The sequence below is a fragment of the Hyla sarda genome, chromosome 4 (genome assembly GCF_029499605.1).
Source record: "Hyla sarda isolate aHylSar1 chromosome 4, aHylSar1.hap1, whole genome shotgun sequence".
NCBI classification, from domain to species: domain Eukaryota; kingdom Metazoa; phylum Chordata; class Amphibia; order Anura; family Hylidae; genus Hyla; species Hyla sarda.
In genome coordinates, this window is record NC_079192.1 from 233,225,607 (window position 1) to 233,243,297 (window position 17,691).

The 17,691-nt window shown below is 41.0% G+C and overlaps 1 protein-coding gene across 6 annotated transcripts in view; it reads right to left on the reverse strand.

The window, feature by feature from the left end:
* Nucleotides 1-1,483: 1,483 nt before the first annotated feature.
* Nucleotides 1,484-17,691, reverse strand: part of HDAC10 (histone deacetylase 10) — a 177,485-nt gene continuing 161,277 nt past the window's right edge. For all 6 annotated transcript variants that reach the window (XM_056573747.1, XM_056573752.1, XM_056573749.1 and 3 more), the window contains exons 16-21: nucleotides 12,262-12,347; nucleotides 11,147-11,203; nucleotides 10,619-10,703; nucleotides 6,174-6,362; nucleotides 4,659-4,818; nucleotides 1,484-1,690 (exon numbers count right to left, since the gene is read on the reverse strand). In XM_056573747.1, the coding sequence (XP_056429722.1) occupies nucleotides 1,683-1,690; nucleotides 4,659-4,818; nucleotides 6,174-6,362; nucleotides 10,619-10,703; nucleotides 11,147-11,203; nucleotides 12,262-12,347 (585 nt within the window). In that variant the 3' untranslated portion in view covers nucleotides 1,484-1,682. The remainder of the gene's footprint in view (nucleotides 1,691-4,658; nucleotides 4,819-6,173; nucleotides 6,363-10,618; nucleotides 10,704-11,146; nucleotides 11,204-12,261; nucleotides 12,348-17,691) is intronic.

The following is a 17,691-nucleotide window of genomic DNA, read 5'->3' on the forward strand; positions in this document are numbered from 1 at the left end:
TACCAACTTGTACACACCTCCTCAGGGCTGGCCGGGACTATACATTGTGCTGCTTTGGTCCAACAGTGTTTTATTAGGAAAATAGGAAAAGGAGATTTAAACTTTTATTAGGAAGGGGAATTGTTTAATATTTTTTTTAAACATTTTTTTAAACTTTTTTTTAATACATTTTTGGCCCCCTTAGGGGCCTATTATAAGCCATCACTATTGATCACAGCATTAAACCATTTAAATGATGGACATCGGAGTCAGCTCCGATGTCTGTCATTACTGGCAGATGGCAGCTGCTGATGATAGCGGGATCTTATTATGATGTGGACCTGACCTGCGGGCCCATGCCATATTCCCTGTACAGGTACGTCATGGGTTGAGAAGGACTTAAAAATCTTTTCTGGGAGCCAATTTGCCGCCCCTGTGAAGGTGTAGCCTGGGTCCAATGAACCCAGCAGGACCTATTGTAGGGCCGGCCCTGCACCTCCTCAACACAACCCAGGAAACAGAAGGAGGCAATGAAGCTGTGTGCATCCTTCTGACTTTATTTTAGGCATCTGAGCACAGGATGGGTTGAGTTACACACAGGCAGCAGCAACATCATGCCTCTAGACTAACAAACTTTGCCTGCACTGCAATGGACTCAACACCAATGGACTACATTTAGAGGAAAGGTTTCTACACCAGTACAGACGGGGTTCTTTACTGTAAGAGCAGTGAGTGTGGAATTCTCTGCCTGAGGAGGTGGTCATGGTGAACTCTGTGAAAGAGTTTAAAAGGGGTCTGGATGCATTTTTGAAGAATAACATCATCACTGGTTATGTATACAAGATTTAAAGGGACAGAACGTTGATCCAAGGATTTATTCTGATGCCATATTTGGAGTTGGGAAGGAATTTTTACCTCTAGCATGAGGTTTTTTTTGCCTTCCTCTTGACTCAGTAGGGACTCATTAGGGTTATAGGTTGAACTTGATGGATTCTGGTCTTTTTTCAACCTTATGAACTATGTTATTATGTTACCATACTAGACGATTGCTCTGATGAGTATGAGTGGGAGGTAGCTGAGGAGCAACAAAAGGAGCAGAGATGAACCTGGAGAGGAACAGTGGAATCATGGAAAATGTAGTTTTCACGCTGAGACTCGTGATTTAAGTAAACAGCAGGACCATGGGGGGCAATCCAAGTAATTATACAAATCTCTCAGAAGTTGACATGGGTGGGCACACGATAGCGTGTTTTAGAATTTCTTTTGTGAATATGGATACACTAACATATTTCTCATTAAAGGAGTACTCCAGGATAAGAAACTTCTACCCTATCCTGAGGTAGGTTTCATATCCCGGAGTGCTCCTTTAAGCTCTGTAACTAATGTCATAATAAAAAATATTGTCCAGATACATTACTCATGCATATTGTTAAATAAGCTGTCAGATCTGCTGTAGTTTTTAAAGTTAAATGTTTAAAAAGCAAGATTATCACATTTGTGGGAGATAATATAAAATTGTATTTATTGCATTTAAAAACTCTGCATATACACACACATTTATTTAATGACACATATGTATGGCTGCCCTTTTTTGGTTTGATAGGTGAACAATATTTTTCTTCCTCAATTTCCACATTATTAAATGTCTTTATACTCCCAGAGCTTAATAGTTGTCTTCCGACCAGATCTTCAATGCGACACTTCTACTTTGCTAATGGTAAATAAGAAAACACAATTAATGACAGTAAAGTATGTATATGCCTGTGTCACCAGCACAACCAGCAGTATCAATTTTTACTTATTACAATAGGTTCATAGAAGTCTGACGTATACAGGATGGAAGACCTGTTCAAAGCCTCCATAGGCAGTCTTCATAGTTTTAGCAGAAAGAAACATTTCTTTTAAACCAAGACATAACTGAAAGTGAGGTCCATTTGAGCACCAGTGCTATCCATCATACAATAGTTTTGGCAGAGCAGTGTGGCTTCTATTTAACTGAAACCATTAAAATGGCAGAATTGCAGTTTTTTCCAGCGAGTCCATTTTGGCCTTTATGACTGAGCAATTTTTTTGTTTCACCTTCCGAGAGCCATAACTTGCACCCTGCCTGCATAGCTGACTTCATCTTTAGATGCTGCTGACACTGCTATGGAGTACATCCAAACAATGTAACTGTATGTCCTACTGCGCTAAATCACCTGCAATTCAGATTTACTATTTTGTCCATTGGCAGAAAGGGGTTTCTAAAAGTTAATCAATGTTTTTAATGCCATCCAAAATGGTGGCACTGAAAATTTCAGCTTAAAAAAAAAACCTTATATAGATACATAAAAAATGTTATTGCTTTGAGAATGTAGAGAAAAACAACCCAAAAAACTATTGAGTTGATAGAGATGTGTTCAACTGACAACATTTATCATCTATTTACAGGATAGATAACAGTGGGAGTCTGATGATGCTCCTCGATTGCCCTTTGTGAATAGAGTGGTAGTGAATTTAAGGGACTACTAGAGGTAGCAATTGGCTACCAGTAATAGAAATCACTTAGTAATACCCAAAAGGAGTATGTACACTCTACAAAGCCATTTATGGTAATTGCATAGTCCGCTCATGAAAGTAAAAAAAAAAAAAAAAAGTTGGACGGTCTGTTGCACAAGGGACACCAACAAATTGCTAAAGATTCCTTTGGCTTTAATGGGGTCCATCAAATGTCCGTTAATTTGCCGGATTTAAGTGGAGAAAAAATTACTGCTTGCAGTGTTTTTTTCTTCACTCTTGTATATGACTGATTCTATGAACAAAGCTTCCCGATGCACATGTAAACTAAGCTTAACATATTAGAGGATCTTCTGACTGGATTTGCACTTAACCCCTTAGGGACTCAGCCTATTTTCACCTTAAGGACTCATCAAAATTTTGTTTTAGCATTTTTGCTTTCTCCTACTTCCTTTCTAAAAATCATAACCCTTTAAATTTTGCACCTACAGACCCATATAAGGGCTTGTTTTTTGCATCACCAATTGTACTTTGCAATGAAATCACTTATTCTAGAATCTAACCGGCGGCGAAACCGAAAATAAATTATTTGTGGGGTAAAATTACAAAAAAACGCCATTTTGTAACTTTTGGGGGCTCCCGTTTCTGCGCAGTGCAATATTTGGTAAAAATTACACCTTATCTTTATTCTGTATGTCCATACGGTTACAAGTATACCCAATTTATGTAGGTTTTATTTTATTTTAATACTTTAAAAAAAATTATAAACTACATGCACCAAAATTAGTATGTTTAAAATTGGAATATTATGACCCCTATAACTTTTTTATTTTTCCGTGTACGGGGTGGTAGGAGGGCTCCTTTTTTTGCGCCATCATCTGAGTCATAGGGGGCTAAAACATGAAATCTTCTGATTGCATACACTGATCAGTGTTTTGCCATTGCAAAGCACTGATCAGTGTAACTGGCGATCTGCTGCTCCTGCCTGCTGCGCAGGCAAGGAGCAGTTGATCGCCGATCGGGCAAAGGAGAAGCAAGTGTGGACCCTGCCGTTGTCCGGTAAGCTGATCGGGACATCACGATTATGTCGCGATAGTCCCGATCAGCTCCGCTGAGCTGCAGGGATTCTTTTACTTTTGTTTTAGACGCCGCGATCAACTTTGATCGCAGCGTCTAAAGGGTTAATGCCGGACATCGGCCCGATTGGCTGTGCCCGGCATTAGCCGTGGGTCCTGGCTGCCCATAGCAACCGGGACCCACTGGGTTTAACCCGTTCTCTGCTGGTGAGAATGGTTTAAACCCGATAAACGGGACCAGGGTGTACAGGTACCCCCCGAGTCCTTAAGGATCGGGGATGCAGGGCGTATGCATACGCCCGAGGTTCCCAAGAGGTTAATATTGTCACGTGAAAAATCACAGCAACTCCATCATCTGACAATAATATACAATAAAAAAAAGCGCTCTATGGTGTATAACTCCCTTAAACACAACCCAGCATAAAACGGTAAGCGCTTACCAAACAGAATTGTGCACATCCAGGCACAACTCTGACAATACATATAATCAAATAACCAGCAGTGCAGCTTTTCCCTCCTTATGTCAAGACGTAAACAAACAAATATTTCCACCACTTTCCTAGGGAATAATTAGTGCAGGTAATGTGTAGAATAAAATGGTTGCTCTGTGTGACATTAAATCTGTTTATTCGTAGCATGCAACGTGTTTCCTGGTCGGACAGACCACTTCGTCAGGCAACTTGATGACGTGGTGTGTTATGATGGCTGGTAAAGTGGTCTGTCTGATGAGGAAACACATTGCATGTTATAAATGGACAGATTTGATGTCATACGGGGCAACTATTTTATCCTATGCTTACCCGATCTGCGCTCATTATTTCCTAGGGAAGAGGAAATAATATTCATCTGACAAACAATCATTCTCTCACTTCCTTGACATGTGTTATTTTTGGGATATTCAGCTCAAAAAGTCAGAATCAGAAAGAATTGTTAATCCCGTCCCTGGACCTCAAAGTTTTGTTCTTACATAAACACATAACATTTAGTTAGCAAACACATTTTCCTCACATGTATTTTGCTCACATCCAAAAAATGATATCCTTTGATCAGTGAAGCATTTTTTTCTATATTTGTACATAAAAATTAAATACTGGTACAGAAACATACCAAGACATTGCAGCATTCTCCATTTTGCCTGCATGACCGCAAGCTCTTGTGTTAAGCTTCGTACACATTCTTTAGAAGGGGGTTTGTAAGGTCCAAAGACCATTGAAGCACAGTTTACCAGGATGTTAGACAAAGCTTCTATGATTTCTTTTTCTTTTTCCTATTGAAATTGAACAAAGGAAAAAAAAAAAAAAAATACATATTAGACTAGTTTCAGACAGGTGTAATACAAGATCTATGATTCGTTCAGTTTGGGTCATTCAACCAACGATCAGGCTACGAATTGCATCCATAATATAGATGCAATAATGCATCTGCATCATGCGCGTGTAAATAATCAGTAAGATTGACAAAAAGCCATACTAACTGATACAGGGGTAGGTTTAAATAAGTCACAATATTCTATAAAGGGAGTTCACAAAGGGAGCAAAATATTCAAGAACATCAGCTCACATGCCTACTATCAACAAAAGGGGTGGATGCTTAAAGGGATGCTGTTTTGTCAAAAAACATGAATGATGAAAGTATGTTACTCTTTTTCTTTACTTCTACCGTTATGTAGATCTGTGATGCTTCGTCCACTGATCTATCTGTTCTGCACTCCATAACATGGTGCCCTATAAAGGAGCATGTGACCATTCAACATCACTCAGCCTCCTCCACTGTACCTGCACTAGCTTCTAGCATGTGGCGTGTTCCTATGGAGGAGGCTTAATGACATAATGGTCACATGCCCCTTTATAGGTAGACATCTTCTGCAGAGGAGCTTTAACCAGATGGCATGTATGGACCAGAAATTGGGTGAATGGTGCTTCACAAATCTACATAACAGGGTGCAAAGAAACAGCAAGAGACTGGCCAATCTCTTTAACCCCTTAATGATCCAGGAACTGTTAAAGATTTGCATTTTACTTTATATCTTCTCCATCACAGACCCATATGTGGGCTTGTTTTTTGCATGACCAATTGTACTTTGTTTTACTACTTAAAACATTTTGTTTACTACTATGTTTTGCTACTATTGAGCCGTTTTGGGATGTTTAAGTAGATGGGACTTTTTGATTGATTTTATTTTATTTTTATCTGAAATGTGATGTAACAAATCTCAAATTCTGGTATTTTGTTTACACCATTTAATGTCCAGGTCAATAAAATTTTTATTACGGAAGGGGTATATGTATCTAAATACATTTGTTCAATGTAGTACATATGTATGGCATGATCCATTGGTAGAGGCTCTATTAAGAGCAGAATTCCAGCAGCAACACAGGCCTAGTAAAGGCTGAACCACCAATGAGGTGAATAAGTGTGGCTCTAAGGTACTGAAGGCAGCTGGGTGCATAATGCTAGCTAACAGAATATTGGTAACAGGTACACAATACTTCTCATATACTGAATCATTAGATATGACCTTTAATCCCTTTTAGTGATTTGTACAGAATGTTTGATCATGTTGAAGTTCGTGTTATCACATGGCACTGCTGTGACACCAAATTACATCATGTATCATCTTACCGTAACAACAGCGAGTACTGCACCCTCAGCTAGACCCTGCAGCAGGCTGGTAAGCAAAGCAATATCCTTTGTATCAACACTTCCATTGCTTCCAATAGCCAATATAATAAGGTCAGGCTGGAAGGAATAAACCAGTGGAAGTAGGAATCGGAACAGAGCATAGAAGAAGCTGCTACCTTCATGTGAATTCTGCAGGGTGACATAAAAATAAACAGCTTTATTGAACACTTACGCCTATATACAGTTGCAAGATACAGTAAGTAAACCCTTTGAAATTAACAGGATTTCTGCCTTACAATGTACCGTATTTATCGGCGTATAACACGCACCCCCATTTTAATAGAGAAATTTAAGTAAAAAAAAAAATACATATAAGATAAATGACAGACTAAATGCCATATCATCCCTCTAACTTTGACTTTGCCTGAACTTCAGTTTGGTCCCACCCCTTCCAGTGCCACATCATTCCTCCCCTTTTATCAGCCCCTGTGCCACATTAACACCCATCCCCCCCCTTACCCTCTCATCATTTCCCCACTGTCTCATTATTCCCCCATTGTCTCATAATGCGCCCACTGTCTCATCATGCCCCCACTGTCTCATCATGCTCTTTCCCCCCCTGTTTTTGATATATATATTAGGGATCGACCGATTATCGGTATGGCCGATATTATCGGCCGATAATCACGATTTTGGGCATTATCGGTATCGGCAATTATCTTGCCGATAAGCCGATAATGCACCGCCCCCACCGCACCGCGACCGCCACCCCCTCGACCCGCCGCACCGCACCTCCGACCCACCGCACTGCGTCGCGTCGCACCCCCACCGTGATGCTAGGCAGTATACCGGTATGGATTTTTTCCCATACCGCTATACCGGTCGGGCCCCTCCCCCACCCTCCGAGTGAATAAAAAAATTAAACTTACCCGTAATGGGGGTGGTCCAGGCCATCCTTCCTTCATGTAGTGTCCGGGGGCGTTCCGGGTGGAGGGTGGTCCGGTCCGGGCTGTCCTTCTCCCACGGTCTTCTTCTCCACTCCGGGCAGGCTCCGGCCTAGTACGCTGCATAGACGCCGCTACGCCGTGACGTCAGGTGCGTCGCTGCGCACGGGCGTCACTGCGCAGCGACGTCTATGGAGCGTACTAGGCCGGAGCCTGCCCGGAGTGGAGAAGAGGCCTGCCGGAGAAGAAGGACAGCCCGGACCGGACCACCCTCCACCCGGAACGCCCCCGGACACTACAGGAACGATGGATGGATGGCCCGGAGCACCCTGGCAGGTAGGGGAGAGAAGCGGGTGGTGGCGGCGGCGGCCTATGCCCCGCAAAAGCCACTGCAGATCATTTATTTAAAGCGCCCGCTTTAAATCAATGATCTGCAGCGGTGTCGCAGGGGGTTAAATAGCCGATAACTTATACCGGAATATCGGTATAAGTTATCGGCTATCGGCCCTAACCTGCACTGATTATCGGTATCGGCCCTAAAAAAACGATATCGGTCGATCCTATATATATATATATATATATATATATATATATATATATATTTCCCCCCCCCATCTTTCTTACCTAGCCGCGCTCGGCAGGCCAGGTCCGGAGTCGGGTCTTGCGGGCTGCGGTCAGTGAAGCAGGATAAGTGGCGTCCTCTGCCGGCTGCACAGCGTCAGGGATGTCACTCATCATTCGCTGCAGCCGCCACTGGTCAGTGTGGCCGCAGCGACCGCAGCCATTAGAATAGTCACAGAGGCAGCAGCATTGAATGAGTGACGTCCCTGATTGTGCAGCAGAGCTAGCAGAGGACGTGACTCATCCTGCTTCGCTGACCGCAGCCGACACTGGACCTGGCCTGCCGAGAGCGGCTAGGTAAGGAAGATAAAAAAACAAAAAAAACACAATACAATAAAAAGCAGGGGGGAAAGGGAGGAAAAAAAACAAAGCAGGAGCCGCGCACTGGTCACTGATTTAAAGTGGCTGCGGCCAGGCTGCTAATCCTTAAGCAGATGCTGCTGCGGCCACTTTAAATCAGTGACAAAAAGATTTATCGGCGTATAAAACGCAGGCAGACTTTTTGCCTTGAATTTAAGTTTTAAAAGTGCGTGTTATACACCGATAAATACGGTAATCAGGTTGTTATTTAAGTCACAAATATAGGCAAACACATTCTAATAAGACTAGAACCCACAAACACTACTGTCTTTTACTGAGCACAATGAATCCACAGTCTAGGTGTGTTAACAACTTCCCCAAGAGACAACTGGTAAAAGGTGTTTCAGGTAAACTTTCCTCTAATCATGTGCTTATTCCTGTTGTGCAGGATTGTCACTTTTCATGATGACATGCATTTTAAATTCAGCGCCTAAATCCCCGGTCTCCCTGCCTTAAATAACTATGCAGTAGGAGATGAAGATTTGTGGTCCGTCTCCACAGCAAGACCTTGTGTAATGTGATTCTATGGCACTGGGTCTCGGGCTGGAGTCGGGTGCTGTGGAGACAGCGGGAAGCTCTCTCTCACAATGCAGAGAAATATTCAGCAGAAAGCGGTGGGGAGAATGGCATCCCCTTTCAGTATTTAGGTTACGAATTTCAAATTAATTTACACAAATTACTATTGTGCACAGTGCTGCAGAGTCATATGTAAAATAATGAAATAAAATTTAGAGGTACCCTTTGAGGAAATTATATTTTAGATTTAAGAGCCATGATAAAAAAAAGTATTTGTAATCAGATATTTAGAGGTTTTCCAGGGCCTAAATGAACATATAAAAAATATGAAGCTGTATAGCAGATTCCTAGATAAATCTCCCCAATTCTCCTACTACTGTACAGTCCAGTTCTGCCCTGTATGTTTACATGCTTCACTTCCTCTTCCTGCCTCCTGAGATCCACCCAGTACATCCCTCTCTCTGACGCAGACTTACATACAGGCTCGCACTGCTGCCTTGCAGAACCATGACAACATCTTCAAGGAGTTTGTATTTTTTCCTATGTAAGGGCATATTTATATTGATCACATTTTTAAATGGTATTTTTGGCTCTTTATTTAAAAAAAATAAAAAATAAAAAATGTGTAAACTGCATGCATGTACTGTAGATAGGACTGGAATATGTTAGGTGGGTATCCCAGGATAAAAGTGTTGTGCCCCCCACCCCTCCTCCAATAATTGTATCCCTGCTGGTATCTGCAACCACTGCAGATTCTTTTAATTACTTTTATTATCAAATTAACTATTTTTTCTGAGTACTGCATCTTTTAGCTGTTGCAGGACTACAACCCCCACCATGCACATGAAAGAAGCTGTAGTCCTGGAATACATACACACTACAGATGGTAGCTATCCAGTAGTTCTCGAGCAAGGTTGAGACTACTGTACAGCCTTCTCAGAAGCATTAGGGACCTCAGACAAAAAGGAATCAAGCAGTAGTTGGTGGGGTGCAGCCTCTAGTGTTGGACGCCTTGCTATGTACCTGCCGACTCTCTCCCCCCCCCCCCCCCCCCCCCCACTGCATGTGTACGTCATCTAGATGCACTGGGTGCAGTGGTATGGTGATAGGTCGTGACAGTGCTGTGCCCATGCGCCACTAAGGTCCACCCTAAAGGTTAGGAGGACTTCAGTTAGCTCAAGAAACAGGTAGACTATACAGCTGCCTTGGGGCAGCTTGAATATATTCCATATAGTGCCAACCAGTGCTCTGTGCAAAGAAAATGGCATGCCATGTATATTGTACTCACTCCTGTATAATACAATGGGAGGCCACCACATACTGTCTGACTCCAGCAGTACTCTGTGCACACACCATGGCATGTATTGTACTGCATAACCTATCTATAATACCCGAGTGCAGATATGGAGCATAGAAAAGCTAGGCAAGAATGTCTGGGTTTCTGAATACAGATCTGCTTAATTGAGAAACCACATGGCCACCATATCTAGCCCAGAATGTCTACAGAAGCGGGCAGGATTAGACATGTTGTGGGAGCAATCAGTTATAGTCAGAAATTTACTGGGAGCAAGCAGGATTAAAAAAAAAAAAAAGTCCTGCGCGGGGCTCTACTCCAGAGCTTCAATACAACAGTGCTAACCACTGAGCCACCAAGCTACCCACAAGGTCGTTATCAGCCCCTGGTCTCCTCATATGTCACCCTTACTACTGCAAATTTCACTCCGATTTGAGCTCTGCCTTTAGGGGCAGGGTAACGTTTATGAGGAATTTCAGCATGCCCTTAACCAAAATTTCACCATGTGACATCACGTTCACTGGAATAAACAGAAAGTCAGAGTGAACATGACATCACAGGAAATAAAAAAAATTGCAGGCAGAGCACATGTTACCTAGCCTGATAACACAAGAAGCACTGGAAATAAAAAAATGCAAGTGTATATATATAACATACAACACCCACAAAAGTCAATGCAATGCTAGTTTATTGGAAAGTATGTTACTTACTTCTTTCCACTTGAAAAAAGTCTGATACTGTGAATGAGACTTCTCAAACATTTTGTCTCCAGAAATTGTAAGGCACACAGTTTTCCTGTAATGGGGGAGTGAAAAAAATTGCAAACTTAAATGTTTATGCCCTTCATTTCTAAGTATTAATTATTGGAGGGGTATTCTGGAGCTTTTAAACAAGAATAATTCTATAATACTGGTCCTGTGGCAAAAAAAAAAAAAAAAAAAAGTAGCTCCCCCCCCAGCTGGAGGCCTGTTCTTCTGCTTCTAGACCCCTGCCTTCATCTCTTAAGTCTGCTATGCATTATTACTATTATTTTTTTAACACACCAGAATAACCTTTTATGGTTATACATTAATTTATAAAGTATACTTTGTGCCTTTTAGTACAGATCATGAAAAAAAGTGAGGATTTGAAAATCAGTGCACACAATAATAATCGCTTATAACTGAAAATCTCTTTCCAAAGGAAAAAATATATAAACAATAAAGGGTGCCAAAATGACTGTTTGACAGATCACTTACCCATCGTCTCCTATGGCAGGTCCAATATCAACATCCCCAATAATAATACAGAGTACTCTGCACACAATAGAAATAAATGATAGAATTAATATAGGACTGATTTTGTACCACCCCCTTCAGTATAACCAAAACCTGGAACTCTTATTTATATTTGATGTTTTACAGTCTAAAAAGTGGTACTTTAACTACCGGAATGTGCGCCAAATGAAGACCGCAGACACAAATTATTAGGTCTTCCACCTTTAGCAGCTCCCAGGCCCTCAACACCATCAACAACTATATCTTCCTGCCTGTTACCTCAGTCACTGTTTTCATATAATGAACTGGGTAGTTTATTTCATTAGTAAAAACTTTTAATGTGCTGCCCACACGTTAAAAGTTTTGATCACACCGGGTTGCACCCGATTCCCACTGCGATCTCTAGTTATTAGCCAGGAAAACGAGCACCAGCACCCTGCTCTCATCCCTTCTGTTCAAGTCTCTACAAGTATTTAGTAATATTAAGTTTACTTAAGTTTAATTAACATAAATAAGTATTTTTTTTTATCGTGCATATGTTACATATTGAATGCAGCAGTTGTACTGCTAAAGACAGTTCAGTACTAAAACAAGTACGTTAAAATACCCCATACTTAAAGGGGTATTCCGGTGTGCCCAAAATTTGTATAATAAAGTCAGGGGCTGGTGAGAATAAGAAAAAAAAGTTATACTTGTCTGCAGCTCCTACCGGTCCGCTGATGCTCATCTCTTTTGCCTGTTTCTGAGACAAGATGTAAAAGCAGGACATTTCTGCTCAGTCAATCACTGGCTGCAGCGATGGCTCGTCTCAGCCAGTGATTGGCTGCGTGGGCAGCTCATCTCAGCGACCACTCTTCTCAGCAGCAGAGAGAAGAGATCAGCATCAAGGTACCTGCAGAAAATTAAAATCTGGAGCTGCAGTGGGACCTGCAGTGGACCAGGGGTGGGTAAGTATCACTTTTTTTTCTTTTTGAATTGATTGGTCTAGGTCAATATAGACCCATCACAGGCACCATATTACTAATAAGTTGTTCTAGTCATAATTTAAAGCTCTTAAAGTAAGCCATAAAGCCGGCATTTGAAAGCTGTAAACATACCTTTCTGAACCCAAATGTAAAACTTGCTGTACTGCAACTGCAGCAGAAAGAGAAGCATTTGGAGACAAAGTAATACAGTTCCTTGTCTATGAAAAGAACACAGATTGTACACAAATATTAACTGATTTGTTTCAAGGAATTGCTCCACAGTTATCTTTTACTAATTTGGTAAGACATTTTTAAAATTGGAATTTTTAATAAAAAAAATTAAAATAACACAACGTATCCAGTGCTGGTAACAACACGTTGCATCAAGTGCATCAATTCCTATTGGAATGGTCTGGAAAACTGCAAGAATCATTGTGCCGCCCCTAGTAATTAGTTCTGAAATTCCCAAAATATGCAAAAAAAATTGAGATAAGCCATTTTCTTGATGCAGACAAAATAGATTTTTGTGCATTTATTGTTTTCCTTTACACCTTTTAAAAGCCATAAGGCTAGGTTGACAGAGTGCAGCTAGTGTCAAATGAATCAGTTGGCTCTAGGACCGTGTAGACAGCAATGTCTGCGGCGCAGATTCAGCCTAAAGAATGAGCAAGCTTATGCTTTATGCAAGACTAATTGTAATTTGTGATGACATCACATTATTGCAACTTTCTGAAGTTTCATTTTAACGCAGTGCAATTTAAGGTAAAAATGACCTGTTATCTTCATTCTGTAGGTAAATACGATTACACTAATTATATAGGTTTTGTTTCATCTTACAAATTTTTTATTTACTAATTTTTTTAAGAAAGTATGCTTAAAAATGTCCTATTCTGCCCCTATAGCTGCATACGGGCTCATTTTCGTGCCAAAATCTGTAGTTTTAATTTAGCAGTACCATTTTTCTTTTAATTGGACTTTTTGATGATAAAAAAAAAAAAATTATAAGTGAAGTGAGCAAAAATCAGAAATTTATTATTTGGTATTTTATTTAGGATACGCCGTTCACTGTGCAGGATCATTACATTATATTTTAATAGTTTGGACATTTCTCCATGAGGAAATCCCAAATAAGTTTGTTGTTTTGTTCACATATTTATACTTTTAAAAATTGGGCATTTACATTTTTATTGGGTAAGGGCCTATTTATAAACCATATTTTATTTTATTTACATTTTGTAAGTTCCCATAGGGGACTATTTAAGTAATCTTTCTACTGCAAACACTGTTCAATGCTATGTCGTGGCATAGCATTTATCATTATTTTTGGTGCTCTGCTTTTAAAGTCTGTCTGAGGCAAACTATATAAGACAGACAGACAATTGGCAGCACAGAGGTAAGGAAGAGACTTCCAGACGCAATCTTCACTCATCTGACCCCCAATGAGTTTGATGGGTTTTTAAAATTTATTTTTAATTCCCACTCTAAATACCTTTTTTGAGGAGCTGTTTTGACAGCAAATGTTATATGTGAACTCTGTGCTGGAGCCATGGGTACCTAGCCTGCAACTTAGAGTTACAATGTAATGGCTCAGGGTTGCCAACACACAATACTATCCTGTTATCGGCTGCACAATTATTAAAAAATAAATAATTATTTGTGATTTACAATTTAACCCCTTAACGACCAGTGACATGTATACACTGTTCTGGCAGCCAGAGGGCTGTCTGGAGAAGGCGCTACCAATAGAGCACAGATCACTGCATTTATCTAGAGGGTGGGCCATTTATATGGATACAACTTAATAAAATGGGAATGGTTGGCAATATTAACTTCCTGTTTGTGGCACATTAGTGTGGTGTCCCGGTACCGTACATTGTACCATACCTTGTGTGCTAAGTCCCCAAAGTCAGAGTTCCTGCGTACCGGTGGGATCCTCCTAATGGGATAACCCCTTGTCACCTCTTCCTTCTTTCATTTTATGTGTTTGATGTATATCATTTATATAATTAATAGATATGTATAGTACTTCCAGGACCTTTGGTCACATGACTACTAAGCCTACTGTTAGGTTAAGCTTAAGGACCTTCCAGGTCACGTGAGTGGGTCACATGATGTACCACAATGCTTTGTGAAAGGACTGACAGTTGGTGGAACCAAAAACTATGAGTCTGCCCCCTTGCCATATAAGGGCACTGTATCCAATGATCACTCTCTTGGGTTCCGGACTAGCAGAGACAGAGAGAAGCTCCGTGCATACCTTCAAGACAAATCTAGGCCTGAAGCCTGCTAACTTCAGCCGAATACAAAACCGTGAGTTCAACTAAACTCAATCCTAATTCTACGTGACTACTGAACCTAAAACCAAACCCTAAATTCAGTGGAACAGCGTAAAGCAAGCCTCAGAGCTTATGTCCCTACAAGGTCCCAACCAACTGTGAGAAACCTAAAGTCCGGTCCTCCGTAAAGACTGTTACTACTGTTAACCTGCATAAAAGTTGCAGTAAAGTTATTTCCAGTTTACTAAACCTCAGGTTGTGGACAATCCTTTATTCCTCTCTATCGTTCCTGGGACGGGTGGCGGTAGTATATATATATCTATATATATGTATATAGAGGAAGAACCCGCACCCTGGCGTCACGACAGTTAAGGGTTAATCCAACCCTACCTACCCTACATCCCCACAAGCTCACAATATTATATGTGAGAGGGGAAACTTTTCAAGATGGATGGTGACCATGGTGGCCATTTTGAAGTCGGACATTTTGAATCCAACTTTTGTTTTTTCAATAGGAAGAGGGTCATGTGACACATCAAATTTATTGGGAAATTCACAAGAAAAACAATGATGTGCTTGGTTTTAATGTAACTTAATTCTTTCATGAGTTATTTACAAGTTTCTGACCACTTATAAAATGTGTTCAATGTGCTGCCCATTGTGTTGGATTGTCAATGCAACCCTCTTCTCCCATTCTTCACACACGGATAGCAACACCGCAGGAGAAATGCTAGCACAGGCTTCCAGTATCCGTAGTTTCAGGTGCTGCAGAATGGGCAAAACAAAAATTGGAACAGGATCCTCAGTTTACGCAGAAGATTTTGTTCAGTGATGAGGCAAACTTTTATGTGAATGGTGAAGTTAACAAACAAAACCACTGCTATTGGTCTGACACTAACCCACATTGGATAGATCCCTCCAAGACTGTTGGAATGCAAAAATTGATGGTATGGTGTGGTATATTGGGTACAAAAGGTAGTGGGCCATTCTTCATCAATGGAAACCTCAAGACCACTGGATATGCGAAATTGTTACATGATGTGTTTCCCTCTTTCCAGCAAGATGGTGCACCACCACATTATGGGTGTCAGGTCAGAGCATTCCTAGATGAACAGTTTCCTGGAAAGTGGATTGGTCATCATGGGCCAGTTAAATGGCCCCCAAGGTCTCCCGATCTGACCCCCTTAGACTTATCTTTGGGGTCATCTGAAGGCAATTGTCTATGCTGTGAAGATACGAGATGTGCAGCACCTGAAACTACTGATAATGGAAGCCTGTGCTAGCATTTCTCCTGCGGTGTTGCAATCCAACACAATGGGCAGCACATTGAACACATTTTATAAGTGGTCAGAAACTTGTAAATAACTCACAAAAGAATAAAGTTACGTTAAAACCAAGCACATCATTGGTTTTCTTGTGAAATTCCCAATAAGTTTGTCTCACATGACCCTCTTCCTATTGAAAAAACTAAAGTTGGGTTCAAAATGGCCGACTTCAAAATTGCCGCCATGGTCACCACCCCACCACTAATGTGCCACAAACAGGAAATTAATATCACCAACCATTCCCATTTTATTAAGATGTATCCATATAAATGGCCCACCCTATATATAAGGAATCTAATTATTCTTCATACACGTCCTCTAAGGGAACTAATAAAGGTGTAAAAAAAAAAAAAAAAAAAAAATTGTAATAAAAGGTTTTACACGTGTACATTAATCCCTTTATACTAAAAGTTTTAATCAATCAACCTCCCTTTTCCATATAAAGACTATACAAGTTGAGTATTAGTTGCAATCTTGCCAACATAAAGAATCAAGATAACATGTCAGTTTGACTGCATGGTGAACATTGTAAAAGAGAAGCCCCCCACCCCCAGTTTGTAAAATTGAATTTTTTTATTTCACCTCACACATTTTTTTTTTCAGTTTCAGAGCACGTGTTATGCAAAAATGAAGGAAGTCATTACAAACTACAATTGGTCCTGCAAAAATCAACCTCATATGAAATTTTTTTGTGGGACAAAATTGTAAAAAAGATGCCATTTAAATTTTGGGGGCTTCAGTTTCTATGCATCACACTTTTTGGTACAAATGATGCATTATGTTTATTCTATAGGTCCATACATTTACTGTGATACACAATTTATATAGGTTTTGTTTTAATTTTACTACTTTAACCCCTTAAGGAGTCGAGCTTGCTTCATATCCATTTGGTCCAGGCTGCTATCATCAGCCAGGATCCACGGCTAATGCCGGACGCTGGCGATTGGGCCGATGCCCGGCATCAACCCTTTAAGACGCCATGATCAAATTTGATTGTGGTGTCTTAAATGTCGAAAATACACTCCCAGCAGCTACAGCGGGAAGGCCCTTACCTCCCTCCACGCTGTCCGATCGGTTCTTCAAGACCCCAGTAGAACTAAAAAAGAATTGCAAAAAAAGTTTTAAAAAAATTAGTTAATAAATGTGATTTAACCCCTTCCCTAATAAAAGTTTAAATCACCCCCCATTTCCCATAAAAGATAAATAAATATGTAAACAAACATAAACAAAGATATGTGGTATCGCCACGTGCCTAAATGTCCGAACCATAAAAACAATGTTAAAGGGGTATTCCGCCCCTAGACATCTTATCCCCATCCAAAGGATAGGGGATAAGATGTCTGATCGCCGCGGTCCCGCTGCTGGGGAGCCCTGGGATCCCCGCTGCGGCACCGCGCTATCATTACAGCACAGAGTTCGCTCTGTGCGTAATGACTGGCGATACGGGGGACGGAGCAGCGTGACGTCATGGCTCCGCCCCTCGTGACATCACGGCCCGTCCCCTTAATGCAAGTCTATGGGAGGGGGCGTGACGACCGCCACGCCCCTTCCCATAGACATGTATTGGAAGGGGAGGGGCCGTGACATAACAATGCTCCGGCCCCTGTACCGCCCATCATTACGTGCAGAGCGAACTCGCTCTGTGCTGTAATGATAGCGCGGTGCCGCAGCGGGGATCCCAGGGCTCCCCAGCAGCAGGACCGCGGCGATCAGACATCTTATCCCCTATCCTTTGGATAGGGGATAAGATGTCTAGGGGCGGAATACCCCTTTAACTAAACCACACGGTCAATGGCTTATATGTAAAAAAAAAATACCAGAAGTCTGAATTGCTTATTTTTGGTCACTTCCTATACCCTAGAAAATTTATAAAAAGCAATCAAAAAGTCCCATTAAAATAAAAACGTTACCAATAAAAACTACAGATCACGGCAAGAAAAAATAGCCCTCACACATCTCCG